Here is a 17057-nt window from a genome sequence, read left to right as displayed (position 1 = left end):
GCACTTTGAAAGAGGTGAAGACAACAAAATCTTAAGTTTAGCATTTGCCACTAGCTCCAGAGTACAACCCTCACACATCCACAGCAGCCTCATATAAACACATTCACAGATACATTCACATATGCACATATACATAAGCACACAAACACACACATTCTCTCTCTCTTTCCAGAAGAAGCCAGAGTTACAGCTCTTTTTGTGATTCATTGTAATTTTTGGAATGGTTCTTAAATTTTCCAAATTCTTTTAAATTACCAACTTTTTTTTTTTTAGCCTTTTTTTTTTCTTCCAATTTTGAACCATTCCATATTGTATCTTTATTGCAAAAGTCAACATGCTTCTTAGAAATTCAGGTTGTAATCAGTAAAACAAACATTACATATAGGAATTTAAATGTATAAACAGTTAGAAATCCAACAATATCGCCTATTATGCTATTACACAAGGTCACAATTTTGAAAAAACTATAATACAGGCATCCTATACATCAAGAGGAACCACGATTCCTTTTCACATGATTTTTTTCTTCTTTTTGTACTAATGACCCGTCGCTGTCATTACCTATTTCATCTTAACAGGACAATGTTTTCCAATTTATTTTAGCTGTTGAAAATTTTGTCTTAAAATTATAACATGAAGAAATTGAGGGAAACTCTATACATCCCTGGGTTGAATCTTGAGCATGGGAAGCAACCCATTGGTAAACTAAGCTGAGAAAGTAGGTTGGTATCATTTTCTTTTAGTGATCAGCTGCTTATAAAGATGTCATGCGCATTATAAAGAACAGTAGAATATACTACAGAGGCTGTACGGCATTTCATAAAATGAAGCTACCTACAAGAGAAAAAATTAGTCACAGTAGTTACCCGCTTTTAGAAAAAAAAAAAACTCTAGGATTTTGAAAAAAAAAATCTTATATAGGAAAAGTTTAAGCTACTTTATGCTAAATCATCACTTCAATTTTCTAATAATATAAACAGCCTGTATTTGAATTCATTTGAGAGGCTCAAATCTTTTCTAAAATCCCCAGAAATTCTATTTAGGATGCTTAAGTATTCTAGAAATAGGAGGGCGTGCTTAAAAGGTTTATACAAGGGTTTCAAATCTGACCAAAGAAAGCCTCTATCTGTTCTTCACTTTAACCCTCTCTGTTTTCTTTTCTTTGTCCCCCAATCAGTAAAAACCCAAACACATCCCTCATCTGCTCACTCTGAACTGAGACTGCAAGGTGTCAGTTTAGAGGGTTGTTGGTTTTTAAAAATCATATGAAAAGGAATCCCATTCTATTTGAACTGTGCCAGTCTACTGAAATTTTTCTTACAGCTCCATTAATTTACTGTAATCTTCAGTTTCCAAATACAAAAATACAACAATTCTTATTGAAATCTATACGCTGGTAGTTTTAGTACACAAAAAAACCAAATTATTTACAAAATTATACAGTTTAAGAAAAACTTTATACAAAAAATATATAAATCCTTTGTTCCCTCTATCATTTTTAAACTGTCAGGACTCAAAACATTCACAATAATGGATCTTTCAAAATATATACTGACTGAGCCACAGACATTAAGAAAATGTCATTAGAGGTGATGGGAGAGGAGCAAGATTGCTTATTCTAGGTACCCCATTCTAGTATTTTCATTCCTTTACAAGGTCATGTTAGCCTTAATGTTAGTTGAAATACAATAATAACCTAGAAAGAGAAGCCCTCATTAGGAAGGGAAAGTTATAAAAACTTAAAAGGGATCCTGGTTTCATATGCCACTGCAGGAAAATGGGATGATAAAAGAGACACAGATGATACAAATATGGGATTTCATTTCTTATAGCTAAGTAAATCTAAAATCCTGTTGGTTTTAAGTTCCTTACTTGACTGTTTTTGCTCTGAGGAATAGTATTTGCCACAGGAAAACATAATCCCTGATAAAAGTGAACACCAGGAATCTTCTAAAGTCAAGAAGAAGTTTCCAGTGTTCACATCACATAAATGAATGAGAACCATAGATAAATGCAGGTGTGCATATTCTTGAGTGACATACTCCATTTATATTAATCACGGTTAATTCCTCCAGGGGTTGGTACAGTGTAGTGTTGCTCCTCTACTGTTCCATCTAACATTCAGAACACAAGGACATTAAATTTACATATATATTTTACTTAACAGATAGAATCTACTCTATATAAGTGTACAGTAAAAATGCACACAGTGAAGAAAACTGCCTATTAAATGATGCTTGTATGTTCATGGACAATGAAAGCCACAAAATTATGAAAATGCATCATTTTCTATTCAAAGCCAAGTTACTACCTTCCATTTATATAATTTGCTATTGTCAATCCCACCCGCCACCCCAACTTCTCCATCATGGTTTAAATTCAGGAAAAGGTAATTTTGAGATACATTAAATGTTTTAGGTTACTTAAAACTAAACTGCAACTGTAAATAGCATTCCAACAAACATGGTGAAAACCTTTGCCATGCCCATGAAAACATTCCTTAATTGTTCCAAGTGCTGGTTTAGTTCAAAGCCTTTTTATTAAGGAGGGATCGGCCTTTCATGAGCCAGACGATGAGTTTCTCTCAATACTGTGCACGTTTGGCCTATTAATTCAGGTGCAAGGGTGGGAAGTGAGGGAGGAGAGGGAGGAAAAAAAAAGGAGCAATGGGCACAACTGTCTCAAATTTGGAGAATTTTAAAAGAGCAGGGATTGAACCAATACTGACAAAGTAATAAACGCAAAGTGAACTGAACTGAGTCCAAACCTGGGAGAGTTCAGATAAGACTGAAAAATGACAGAATGGAAACATCAATGGAGCTAGCAATGTCACATAACATTTTAGAGAACATACAGGATTTGATGTAATTTACATTGAAATAGTATCATGGAAGATTATATTATATGTATTGTACAATTTATGTTCATATAAAAACTCTGAAAAAAATTCAGACTGAATACAAGCCAGGCTCCTCCAATATTAAAAAATTAAAACAAATTGTATTTTTCTTTCAGGATGAATCTTAAAACAAGGTTTAGTCAAAAATATCTCCCATGACGACCCCATCCATAATATCTGAGAGTTACGAGATTCCAGGCTACTTTGACATTTAATGAAATTTTATCAGCAGATTATATTACAAAATAAAATTTCTAAACACCCTGTCATCTACATCATAATCCCACACCATCGAAAATAGGTGGTGTGGAAAATAAGGCTCTAGAGAACACCCATACGACTCTTGTGGATCTTCAGAATTGTGTAAAAGTCACTAGGCCTTTGGCTGCTTTAATATCACATACAGTTATGAGATGTGTTTAAATAGCAAACTTGCTGTCTTTAAACCTATGTTGAAAAGAAAAAAAAAATAAAAATTTTTGGCTCAATGACGTCTTTAAATAATTTTAAAAAGTTGTTCTTCTAAACAAAATTCCTAAAACTATACAGCTCCCATCAGATTTCATCTTCTCCAAGAACGAGATTCATATTCATCTTCATCTTCATCATCATCATCATGCAAAAACAAATCTGAAGCTTCAGTCTCCTAGAGGAAGAGAAGGTACAGTCAAGGGAAAGGTACAAAAGAATGCTAATTAAACAAGGCATATAAAAGTCAGTGTATTTTTAAAAGTCAATGCATTTCAAGTGAGGATATAGATTAGATGCCTTAGTTAAGACAAATCCAGTTAGTAATCAGAAGTTTCTAAATTCCAAGCCACCCTCTTTGCTTTTGTTTCCTTTTGTTAACCACTCAAGTATTTATTAAGCTTTAACTATGTGCAAGGCACTATGCACAAGGAGGAAGGAAAGGCAAAACCCATCCCTGTCCTCAAGGGGCTAACATTTTAATGAGGAAGACAACATGTAAATAATTAGTTACATACAGGTTAAAATTGGAGTCGACTAAAGGGAATTTGAGAAGGGAAAGTGCCAGCAGCTGAGGGGACTAGGAAAGGACTCCTGCAAAAGGAGAGATTTGAGCTGTCTTGAAGTCAAGGAAACTTAAATGTAGAGGTGAGGAGGGAAAACATTTGAGGCAAGGGGACATCCCAGAAAGGTAAGACGGATCATATGTGAGGAATATTAATGAAGCTGGATTGTGGAGTGCATGGAGGGAGTAACACATCAGAAGACTAGAAAGGTAAGAAAAGGTCAAGTTATTAAAGGGAATCACAGGAGTTTGAGTAAGGAGGTGACACGGTCAGAACTATCCTTTAAGAAAATTGCTCTGGAAACTGAGTGGAGTAGCTACTGGAATGAAGAGAGATCGGAGGTAGAAGGACCAATTAGAAAGCTATTAGAATAGTCCCAGGTAAGAGGTGATGAGTGTCTTAATTCAGGCAGTTGCAGTGTGACTGCAAAGAAGTGTACATAGGGAAGAGATGTGAAAGTAGAGCCATGATCTGTCACCAGACAGGAAATGTAGGGTGAGGAATCAAGGATGACACAAAGGCACTGATTTTAATAAGAAATCTTCTATATAAGTCAGGCACCTCTCCAAACAAAGATTTTTCCTTTCTTTTCTTTTCTTTTCTTTTCTTTTCTTTTCTTTTCTTTTCTTTTCTTTTCTTTTCTTTTCTTTTCTTTTCTTCCTTCCTTTTAACATTTTAAGTAATTTATATGACTTGTAATTCAGCTTAAACCAGCACTTTATAATTAATAAGAGAACACAGCAGTAGGAAACAGTTAATTATCAATATTTTAGAAGCTGATTGTTTTGTTTGTGGATTATTCTAGATACTGGTTTCTCTTCCTTTTATCTCCCATCTCTAAATCTGTAGCAATTATGTTGCTTCCCACCATTTCTACCAGTGGGCTGAGGGAAAGGGGGAAATTAAAAGCCATAAATTTTATTACTTAAAAGCAAAGAGGAAGTTCAAATAACTGGCTAAAATGGGTTTTTAGGATTATGTCTAAGTTTAATTTTATCCATAGAATAAGTGTTCTCATTTACCATGAGTCAAAGTTGATTTTAACAGTCTTAGCAACCCAGAAGGAACAAAAACAAAGATTAAGCAACATTATGTGAAACAAGTTAAGAAAAAAATTCCCAAGATGACTTTTCAAAGTTATTCATGCACATAGCCTCACTGAAAACTGCTCTAATTCTTCAACAATATTTTAAACTTTCAAGTTTATGTCTACCTGTACACTTCACCTGTAGATAACTCCCTCATCTCTCTTAACTATTATCTTTTATCATAACTGCCTGACATCTCCACCCAGATGTCCTCTAGAATTTTTAAACTCAACACATCAAAAATGAAATGAAGTTTCCCAAACCCATCCCTCTTCACTCCCCTACTCCTATAGTGAGAATAACATAACTATTTTAGTGGTAATTTTGAAGTTGTTTTTTAACCTTCACCCTTGCTTATTCCCCACTGCCATCCACCCCATTCAATCAGTTGCCAAGTCCTGTCAATTCCTCCTCCATAATATATCTATTGTATCTGTTTCCTTCAATCATAAGGCCTCAGCCCTTGTTCAGGACCTCATCACTTGTCACTTGAACTATTACAATATCTTCATTGGGATTCTCCTCAAGTCTCTTCCCTCTCCAATTCAACATCAATATAACTGTCAAAATAATATTCCTAGAGCAGAAGTCTGACCATTCTACTCCCCTGCTCAAAAATCTCCAGGGGCTCTACCATTTCTAGGATAAAAAGCAGTCTTGTTTGGTACTTAGGACTCTTCAAAAGTGGGTTCCAACTCATCTTTCCAGGCTGGTTTCACATTATGCCTCCTTTACATAGTTTGCCAGTCAAATTGGTCCACCTATTACTGTTCTCTACACCAGCTGCCTTTCAAGAGTAGGTCAAGAACTACATGCTACCAGGTTTTTCTGGTGCCTCCAACTCTGCCGACCATTCTTCAGATTACCTTTTAGTTGATTTGTATTATCTACTTATTCCTAGGATGTATTCCTCTCCCTCCATATCTTGGAATTCCCAATTTCCTTCCCAGATCCATTGAGAAGATTCTTCCTACAAGAAAGCCTTTCCCATCCCAACCCATCCCATATCCCAGCTGCTAATGCCTCACCCCAAATATATTCCTGTATGTTCTGTATATTCCTCTATGAAGACAAGTTCTCTCCCCCAGCAAAAATAGAAGCTCTCTGAGGGCAAGAAGATTTTTGCTTTTGTCTGTGCACTTGCAGGACCTGGCATAGTATCTGCCTGGCATGTAAAGGCTATACCTATGACTTCCCTGATGTAGGAGATTCTTCATTAGAGATGCCCTTTGACAATTGACCTGCCAGGGCCCAAGCCAGGATGTGTAGGACGAAGGACCCTAGTTTTTCTTGACTCAGCTCACCATCTACTACAGAAGTGTCAAACATTCAGTCCAACATCCTCAAGTGTGGCCTGAATTAGGTTAAAATGTTATTAGGAAATAGTTAACAAAATAAATAAAAATAGAACATCAATAATATTCATATGTGTTTTTCTAAGTCAATATGTGGCCTGCAGGGATCCTTATGTATAGTCTAGTGGCCTGTTTCTAGTGGAGTTTGACACCACTGATCTGTTAAACAGTGCTGCCTCTTCATGCTTAGCATGAGTCTAATAAATTCCTTTTCATTTACTGATAGTGCTTTCCTCAAAAGAATTGAAATTCCTTGAGGCAAGAGAGAGCCTATGCCCTCACGGAGCTCACCACCTAATGGGAGAGACGGCATATAAGCATCTATGTAGAAACAAGCCATGTGCAAAATAAACTGGAAATAATCAATACAGGAAAAGCACTAGGATAAAGGACCATGAAAGGCTTCCATTAAAAGGTGGGATTTTAGCTGGGACTTGGAAGGAAGCCAGGAGGCAGAGATGAAAAAGGAGAACATTCCAGGCATGAGGGACGGCCAGTGAAAAGGAAGAGAGTTGGGAGGTAGAGCGTCTTTTCTGAGGAACAGCAAAGAGGTCACTGTCACTGGATCACAGCTGGGGATGTGGAGGTGGAGGAAAGGTGTAAGACTGGAACATTGGGGACAGCCAAGTTGTGAAGGGTTTTAAACACGAGAGGATTTTCTATTTGATCCTTGAGATGGCATGGAGTCATTGGAGTTTACTGAATGGTGGTACTTCAGATGATCATTCTGACAGTGGACTAACCAGCATGCTATTTCTGCAATAGCCAGGTACAAGGTAATGAAAACCTATACCAGTGCAGTGGCAGTGTCAAAGGAAAAAGGATTATATAGGAAAGATATTTTGAAGCTAAAATTGACAGACCATGGCAACTGATTTGATATAAGGGGTAAGAGAGAATGGGGAGATGAGCATGACACCTAGATTGTGTCTGGGGGACTGGTGGTACTCTCATAGGAAAGTGAGAAAGAGGGAAGGGTTTGAGAGGAAAGATGATATATAATACACAGTTGTAGAAGCAAATCTGGAGGTCAGCAGAGAGGTTAGGTCTGGATAAGTAGACCTGATAATCATTTGCACAGAAACAATAATTATATCCATGGGAGCTGATAAGATCAGTATAGAGGGAGAAGAAAAGAGGGCTCAGGAAAGAGTGGAATATCCATGGTTATAGGTCATGACTCAGAAGAAGATCCAGCAAAACAAACTAAGGAGTAGTCAGATAGGCTGAAGAAGAACCAGAGCAGAGTACTGTCATGAAAACCTAGAGAGAAAAAAAGTATCAAGGGGAAGAGGATCAAATGTCATCTATTTGAAATGATAGCCACCTCAGAGATGTTCATCACCCTGATGTCCTGTAAACATCTTAAATTAAACATGTCCCAAACTAAACTCATTCTCATTCCCCCCAAAGCCTCCCTTTCTTTCTCATTTTTCTGTTGTTACTGAGGGTACCACCTTCCTCCCAGGCTTGCAGGTTCACAATCTAGGTGCCATCCTTGATTCCTCATTCTCTCTTACCTCTTAGCCAGAAAAGGAAGGAGAGATACTGGAAAATAGCCAGAAGGTAAGTATGAATGGACCAAGAGAGAGGCTTTTCTGAGAACAGGGGAGACATGAGTATGCCTGTAGGTAGTGAGGAAGTAGCCAACAAACAGAAGAGACTGAAGATAAGGGAGAGTGTGGATGATAGAGGGGGAATCTGGCAGGGGAAGATGGGATGAAATGGGATCACTTGTGCATATAGAGGGGTTTACCTTGGCAAGGTAAAGGGTCATGTCATCATATGACATAGGGGTAAAGGAGGAAAAAGTGGTAGGAGGAATTTGGAAGATGTGTACTAAGGAGGAAAGAAGAGGAAGCTCCTGGCAAATGGCCTTATTTTTTCAGTGAAACATAAGGCAAGGTTTTCAGCTGAAAGGATAAGGGTACCTAAGGAAGGCTTAAGTAGGGGTGAAAAAGTTTGGAAAAACCAGCATGGTCAGTTGGGCTAGTGAGTCAATCAGAGAGGTATAAAAGGACTGCTATGTTGCAATGAAGATCCAGTTGAGATAATGTAACATAAATTTGTTGTGGATCTAGTCAACATGGTTTTGCAATCCCCCCCCCCCACGTACTTTATTCAACAGCAGGTGAGTAGAATTAAAGAAAACAGATGGTAAGAGTGATCTAAAGCTGAGGCTTTGTAGGACAAGACTTGCAATAAGATAAGGGGGCAAGAGATTTAAGAGAAAAGGATAGTGTAGAGATGAAATGGTTCAATAAGGGGACAAGATGGGGAGTAGAAGAGTGTTGCCAATAAATGCTTGTTGATGTGAACTGAATTCCATTCTTCTACATATGATAGATTTACTTCCACTTCAAGAAGACAAAAAAGTAAAAAGAGACCTAAATTAAATTCTTAAAAATTATTTACCTCTTCTTTGACTTCTTCTTCCTCAGTTTCTGTTGATATAGATGGTACCTTGGGTTTGTGCCATGATATCTGTAGTCTGCGGTCTCTGAATTTTGATCCTTGGTTTGCAGCCTACAATGTATTTTACCAAAAAAAAAAAATATACTTTCAAATATAGGAAATTTTAAATAGTGTGTTTTTTTAGAGGTCAAAGGCATGATTCAGATATACTCAATTTAGTTAGTGGCCAGAAATTAATATATAGGGCATCCCTTAGTGCAATTTTAAGTTATTAAGGCTTAAAGCCATACTGTATGTCCTGTTTATTAAAAAATGTCCAGTATAACCAACCCTTCATGATGATTAGAAAAATGAACATGACTATTAGCATTATAGTCAAGACTTAAGATTCAAATATTTCTCTTGGAGTAATAATATGGCATTTGCAAATTTTAAAAAGCTTAAATATTATTAATGCTCATCCATAATAAATTTTTAAAACATGTGTCTTCTTATGTCTTTCCTGATTTCCACAGTCCCATCTACATTTTATCATTTTATTCTCTATTATCAAAACAATCTTCTTGTGCTTTTCTAATTCCTTTTATTTCTGTAAACTGATTTCCAGCACTGATGTAAAAAGACTTTAAAAGAGCCTCTTTGAAAGGAATAAAGTCAGACCTCTAATCCAGTTCCTGAGTGAATATTTCTGATCATAAGATCATAGATTTAGGGCCAGAAGGTACCGTTACATGTTAGCTAGTCCAACTCCCATATTTTACAGGCCCAAAGATGGTTAAGGAAACTGAAAAATTACAGGGTCACACAAGTATTATTAAGCAGTAGAGCCAGGCTTTGAATCCGTGTCCTCTAACTCAAGATCCAGCATCCTTTGCCCTGTACCATGCTGCCTTCCTCTCCTAACTGACCTCTAGCTGTGAGTTTGGGTGCTATTTATTTATATTCTACATATGCAGTTTTTCTTTCAATTATATTTCACAATACTCTAGTAATTACCAGCTGATATAACGATGATATAATGAAGAAATTTAAAGATTTGTTTAGAGTCACAGAAGAGATGAATAAATAAATCAGAGAGAAAATCAAAGGTCTTTTGAGGCTCGTTTCATTATTCCGTTTTCCAAACTGCAGAGTAACAATGAACTTCCCCAATGCCTTGTTCCACTCAAGCCTTCTTACCTGGATTTCATTCACTGATGAGAGGCTATTGACCTCTCTCAATATATATATTGTTGGCACTAAATACAGAAACCGAATGGACAACACCTCGAATTGTGCCCAGTGCTAGACCTGACAGAGGAAAAGTGTTTCCAATATAGGGTTAAGTCAGAAGACTGCAGCCTCCCTTGGGTTGAGGCCCTTTCAGTACAAACTGGTTCACGAAGTAACCCTATTCATATTTGATATATGTCAAATCTATACCCCTCTGTAAGTTCCAGGAAATCTCTTTAGCATTTCCTGTGATTTAGGAATGAGTGCTGAGATCGCCAGTGAGTACCCATACACTTACATGTTCTGGCTGACTAATGCCTTTACTACCAGCTTATGACATAAGAAGAAATGCTTACTATATTCAATAGGGATTCAAATTAAAAAAAAAAAACAATATCCATTAAAAGAATCTGGCAAACTAATAATGAAAAATATAGATATAACCATATCAGCAGTACGTATATATTTGATTGAAAGTAATTACATACAAACCTAAATAATTAGATTTATCATAGATAGACACAGAGTCTTAGATTTAGTATTTTAAAATAAGAAAGCAGTTAAGTAACCTAGTCTAATTCTTTCCTTTTTCAGATTAAAGATATTCACGCCCAAAAAAGGGAGTGATTTGATCTAGGTCACATGGCTTTGGCCAAGGTTATCATAATAATAGCTCACACTTAGATGGTGCTTTAAGAGTTACAAATGAAATTTTCTACCTGATCTTTATCTGAATGTACAGACTGGGTAATAACTCCTTGTTTAATGTAAGCTACCAACTAGCTATAAATTTACTTAATTAGGACTGATGGTAGTATTTATGAACACAAAACATAGAATATCTTTCCTTACTAAAATAAAAATCTTCATCTAGAATCGGTCACACTTAAACATTAAATAAAAAAACAATCAAACAAAAATAAATACATAACACACATATGTATATATACATAGATATGTGTATATGCACACATAGTGTGTATATATAATGAAGTATATATAGTGTATATATAGTATATAAAATGAAGTGTGTATGTATATAGTGTATAAATAATGTGTGTATATGTATACACATACATTCCTACTCTATACACACATAAAGGGTTGAATTAGATTATGGAGAAAATAATTCTATGAATATTAAATTGTAAGAACTCTTTGGATAAGCCATGAAGTATCATCTCTTTAGTGGATAAAATTCTCAAAGACTTTTTTTGTTCAGTAAACTGGAAGATGAGAATGGGTCAAACTCTGCTTGGAGAAGCTGTAAGGAAAGGATAACTGCTATATGAGAAGTCTGAAGTAATTACAGCAGCAGTATTCAGTTGCCTTGTATGAAGCTCTACAAGATCCAAAATGGGGGATAATGATGTAACACATACAAGGGCTTTTTCCTCCTCCTAGAAACTTAAGACTTTCTTTCTTCTAACTTCAAAACTAGGTTATTTTGGAATTGAACCATCACAATATGAGCAATGAATACAATAGTTATTCCATTTATAGCAAATTTTCAAAAATCAAAGGTAGGAAGTTATCTGTTGTATGTTAACTTGTAAGGTATCAAAACATTCCCAGCATTCCCGAAAGAAAACCAGTTTAGATTAAGACTAGCTATTTCTGTTGCAATGTTTTAGACAGCCAAATATTGTGTCATGCTAACCTATTACAAAATAATCTGTGCCACAGTCTCATAGACAAGGTTCCATACTCTACTTACATTTTCAGCTTCTGACCTAGACTTATACGTTAAAACAACACTTAAAGGTGATTCTTCTTCTTGTAGATCTTCAATATCTCCAAATTTCTGTGAAATGAAAAATGTACAAGATATAGAAGTCCAGAAAGTGAATGACTACCATAATTTCAAATGCATCAATTTTAACATATAGAAAATACACCAGGAACAGAAAGCCAAAGTTCAAAATATGCTTTCATATAAATAGTTCAAATAAACAGAGAATCTGAATGGGTACATTTGTCAACTTCATGATAAATTTATCCTCCTAGGACAATCAACTGTCCTTAAGCAAACATGGTATTTTAAACAATTTTTAAATTCTCCAAAAATGTCAATCACCAATGTAGAGCCTCACAACAAATTCGATGCTAGTTACTGTCTCTGCCAAACCAGAATAATTGGAAATATATGTATGTGTGTGTATGTATGTATATGTAATGCAGGATGTGCATGCCATGCAGCAGTAATAGCTCATAAACTACATGGCTATTCATCTTGATTTCAGTACTCAATTTTTATACTTTCAATTTCAAGATCTTTATGCTCTTTAGTTCAGCTTAATTTTTATTAGATTAGTGATAAATAAAATAAATTTTATCCAGAAATATTGTAAATGATTAATTTATTTCAGATATATAATTATTAAGTGGTAATCACAACTGATGATTTTTATTGTTGTTGCTTTAGTCCTGTTTGATTCTTTGTGAACCCATTTGGGGTTTTCTTAGCAAAGATACTAGAGTGGTTTGCCATTTCTTCCTCCAACTCATTTTACAGAAAATGAAATAAGGCAAACAGGGTTAAGTGACTTGCCCAGGGTCACACAGCTAGTAAGTCTTTGAGGCCAGATTTGAATTCAGGAAGATGAATCTTTGAACTCTGAAAGATGGAATTATTATTCCAGAGTTCATCTTATAGATTTCAAGTCCAGTGCTCTAACCACCGTACCACCTAGCTGCTTAAACAGTGCCAAATAACAATTTTCTGCCTGGCATCATATTAGCACCATCAGAATAAAATGTGATTAAGTTTGCTTTTAAATATTCATTATTAAAGTCATAATCACTTAAAGTAGACAAGAATGTATGGAAGGGACAGCTAGGTGGTGCAGTGGATAAAGCACCAGCCCTGGATTCAGGAGGACCTGAGTTCAAATCCGACCTCAGACACTTGACACTTACTAGCTGTGTGACCCTGGGCAAGTCACTTAATCCTCATTGCCCTGCAAAAACAAACAAACAAAAAAAGAATGTATGGAAAATATACTCTGCTGTGGTTGACACAAATTATTATTATTTTTAATTTTGCAAGGCAAGTGGGGTAAAGTGACTTGCCCAGGGTCACACTACTACATGTCAGATTTGAATTCAGGTACTGACTCCAATGCTAGTGCTTTATCCACTGTACCACCCAGCTACTCTAACACCAATTATTTTTAAAGTAATGATTAACATTACTGGTGTAAGAACTGATTAAAGTGAACACCAGCTGAGTTTAACAACAGGCTTACAAAATTCATGTTAACAATTGGCTCTTTCAAGTCAACATGAGCTGGTTCCAGTATAATGCTGTCAGTAACACTGTATATACAGTGTATAATTTATAAGCCATGGGATTTCCTGGCTACTGCACCTAGAAAGTTCTGCAGAGACTCATATTTATGACAACTTTGCTTTAAACCAAATGGCATCACTTTAGCCAAGCTATTGATTAGTATTATGCTTAGCTGTCTAGTATACTTGGCAAGGGGATTTATTTAGCCACATTAAAACAAAAAAATTAAACATTTACTTTTGACCTTAAGTGACCCATTGATAAAAATTTCATTAGTGTATAAAGAAGCTTTGATATTTTACAAATTCATTATCTCCATGTGTGCACTGAAAGTGGAACAGATGGAAGTAATAGGCATAAATGAAAGAACAGGCAGGAATTCATTTACTGGAGGGAGAGTTGGAACCTTGCATTCATGATTCCCCTACACCAAGTAGCAACATATGGAAAAAGGCTAGAAATATTTCCTTCAAAAAAGTCTGAAGAGTGAAATGGTGGATAATGGAAAGCTGTACCTATGCATACTGTCTTCTCATAAATGATAAATATCCAGGTCAATAGCATTGCACATTTACACTTGTACAACAGTCAAAAAGAAAATACTGGAGTATGTGTATCAAAACAGAACCTGGAGCCCAAATTCTGCTACCTTAACCAATTTATCCTGTGATTTTGGCTTTTCTTTCAGATCATTCCCTTTTTGTAAATTAACTAGCTTAGGTAGCCCAGGTAATAAGTATAATATATTTTGAAGAAAAACGCCGCAACAAATGCAGTTATGTACTGCATTATAGAATTACAAAAAAGCAAATATTCTTTTATGATCTTCAACATAAACTGATAGAAATCACCATATTGCTGATTTTATAACTACTTTTCCAAATGTAAAGAGCACCCAACACACACATACACACACACACACACACACACACACACACACACACACACACACACACACACAGACTGCAATGAAGAAACATCGAAGGGAGGAATTTGATTCCAACCTTGTATAACTGTTTTCATATTTTTATCATACATTAAAAACTTACTGAGAAATGCTGTAATAATTCATCTTTCTCCTCCTCAAAGAAGCCCACAACTGTTATTGCTCGGGGGCGATGATCCACCACCATATGATTTAATGAGCCCCTTCCTCTTGCTCCACGGCCTCGGCCTCTTCCTCGGCCTTGAGAAGACATGGTCTTTCCACGACCCACAGGCAAAATACCTAAACGAGCAGCCTAAAGAAGAACCAAAAGATGAAGTTACAGTACAATCTAACCTCAGGTCCATCACCAGAGAAGGATGATATAACAAAAAAGTACAGTGAGATATTTTCTTGGTAGAAAAGTTAACTCTTCCTCAATCTCACCTCAACCTGTAACTGATTAAGTTTTTTCCGCAATTCTGTTGTGTCTTCACCAGAAGATAGCCTCTTGTGGAAGTCTAGTTCTGCATCTAGCAGCTCCTTCTGTGCCTTTAAAAAATGAACAGCAAAACATGATCTTTTAACATCCCATTCACAATATTTTGCTCCTAAGAGTTTTGAATGTCTGCTTTATGAAGGCTATATAAACTAGTACATTTTTTAAAGAGGTGTGACAGCATCAATTTCAGTGGTTTTCATAAACAGCCATGTCCATGTACAGAGTATCATGATATAAATTGTAAATAATATGTAACAGAATATAATAATGTGTAATAATAGTAATAAAAAATGTCCTTCCCTCTGAGAGAAATTTTTTAGATCTAAAAGCTTTTAAAACAAACAGTTTGTAAATTTCTTTTTTTTTAATAAATCTAAATTTTTATTAAGACAAATACTGACAGAGCTTGGTAGCTTGGTATGAAGTTCAAATCCAACAAGTTTACATTTTAATCAAAGTTTTCACAGAAACTTAAAAGAAACTTAAAAACATGCTTTAAAAAAAAGCTTTTTTTTGGGGGGGGGGGGAGGTTTGGTTTGGTTTTTTGCGGGGCAGTGAGGGTTAAGTGACTTGCCCAGGGTCACACAGCTAGTAAGTGTTAAGTGTCTGAAGCTGGATTTGAATTCAGGTCCTCCTGAATCCAGGGCCCATGGTTTATCCACTGCATCACCTAGCTACCCCCCAAAAAGCTTAAAAAAAAAAACAATGACATTCTAGTGTAGCCCACCCTAGATGACATGAAGAATTGGTGGGTCTCATGATTCAAGACATGAATTATTTCAGAGAGGTTTGTAAATTTGTAAAAAAAAAAAAAACCCAAAATAAGAGAGACTTGGTAATTCTTATATACCATACTGCAATATTTCTATACAGAACTAAAACCAACCAGTAATGTCGATTATACAATAATCAACATCTCTGGAGTAAAGGAATAATAATTCCATTTTGAAAATTATTACAGAATCACAGAATCCAAAAGCTGGCAGCAATCTCAAACATTTGGATCAACCCTGAATGGACAGACATCCAGGGTTGATCTAAATGTCCCCCACCCCCTTACGTTAAGCCTGAAATTGTCTCTTTGCTATTCACACTCATCACTCCTAGTTCTGTAAAGTTTTCTGAGGCTAACCCAAACAAGTCTAATCTTGGTTACATGACAACCTATTAAACAGCTGACCTAGCTTTCGTGTCTCCCTAATCTTTCAACTAACATTACTCTCTCCAAAGTTATAAAGATCCCTTAACTGCTGATTCTAATAACCTTTAAAAATTCTCATACTTCTTTGCAGCCTTGACATGGTTGATCATCACCTTCCCCCCTGATACTTCTCTTTAGATTTTTATGATACTGCTCTCTCCTGCTTCTCCTCCTACCTATGTGACTACTTCTCAGTCTCTTTTGAAGGATCTTCATCCAAGTCAAGCCCACTAACCATGGATGCCCCATAGGGTTCTGTCCTGAGCCCTCTTATTTTCTCCTCTATTCTATTTTGTTTGGTCGGACAGGTGGGGCTCGTTAGCCTTGGCAGGCAACCCGCCTAGGGGAAGGAAACCCTGATTTTAAACCTCCGCTGCCTTGTGGCTATCCCCATATATGGGAAAGGCTTCAGGAGTTAACCCCAAGGAAAAATCAGGAGTCAGGGTGCCAAACTGTATTGGCTCTGCCTCTTCTTTGGATCCACCAATGTCACAGAGAGGGAAAACCTTCTGCATGGGCAACAGCTTGTTTTCCATATCGATCTGCCCAGGCCAGCACCCTGGAGAGGACATTCCAGCTACTCCTCATGGGGTAGATACAACACGGGATGCGGCAGTTACCAGTTATAAGTCACTCAGGAGCTGTGGCTCCCGTATCAGACTGTACAGCCACACTGTGGCCTGTGGTTCTTCAAGGTGTTGGTCCATGGTTGTCCCGCGACTGGTGGAGGCCTACTCCTACTACTACTATTTTGTTTGGCCATATCATCAGTTCCTATAATCAGTTCAATGATCATTTCTAAGCAGATGATGCTTAGATCTATTTATATATATATATAGTTCTAACCTCTTGGTTCACACCCAGTCTCATATTTCCAACTGCCTATTGAATATTTCAAACTTTATGTCTCATCATCAGTTATTTTACCCAAATGCCCCGCCCCCCCATTACTGTTGATAGCATCACCATCCTTAAAGTCACCCAGGCTCACAACCTAAGTGTTATCATCAACTCCTCAATATCTCTAACCCTTTATAAACAATCTGTTGCCAAGGCCTGTCAATTCTACCTTTGTAACATCTCATACGCTCCTTCTTTCCTCTGACACTGTCATCAGACTTGTGTAGGCCTACT

General features: G+C 36.4%; 1 protein-coding gene across 1 annotated transcript in view; it reads right to left on the bottom strand.

Moving 5' to 3' along the window:
• Nucleotides 1-209: 209 nt before the first annotated feature.
• The window catches only part of RBM27 (RNA binding motif protein 27), a 52822-nt gene continuing 35974 nt past the window's right edge, over nucleotides 210-17057 (bottom strand). The window contains 5 exon segments of the mRNA XM_043980710.1: nucleotides 210-3545; nucleotides 8792-8902; nucleotides 11721-11807; nucleotides 14345-14536; nucleotides 14668-14772. Of these exon segments, the coding sequence (XP_043836645.1) occupies nucleotides 3462-3545; nucleotides 8792-8902; nucleotides 11721-11807; nucleotides 14345-14536; nucleotides 14668-14772 (579 nt within the window). The 3' untranslated portion in view covers nucleotides 210-3461.

Source organism: Dromiciops gliroides, chromosome 2 (genome assembly GCF_019393635.1).
Source record: "Dromiciops gliroides isolate mDroGli1 chromosome 2, mDroGli1.pri, whole genome shotgun sequence".
NCBI classification, from domain to species: Eukaryota; Metazoa; Chordata; class Mammalia; order Microbiotheria; family Microbiotheriidae; genus Dromiciops; species Dromiciops gliroides.
The sequence above is the reverse complement of the archived record's forward strand: the minus strand, read 5'-3'. Positions and strand labels throughout refer to the sequence as shown.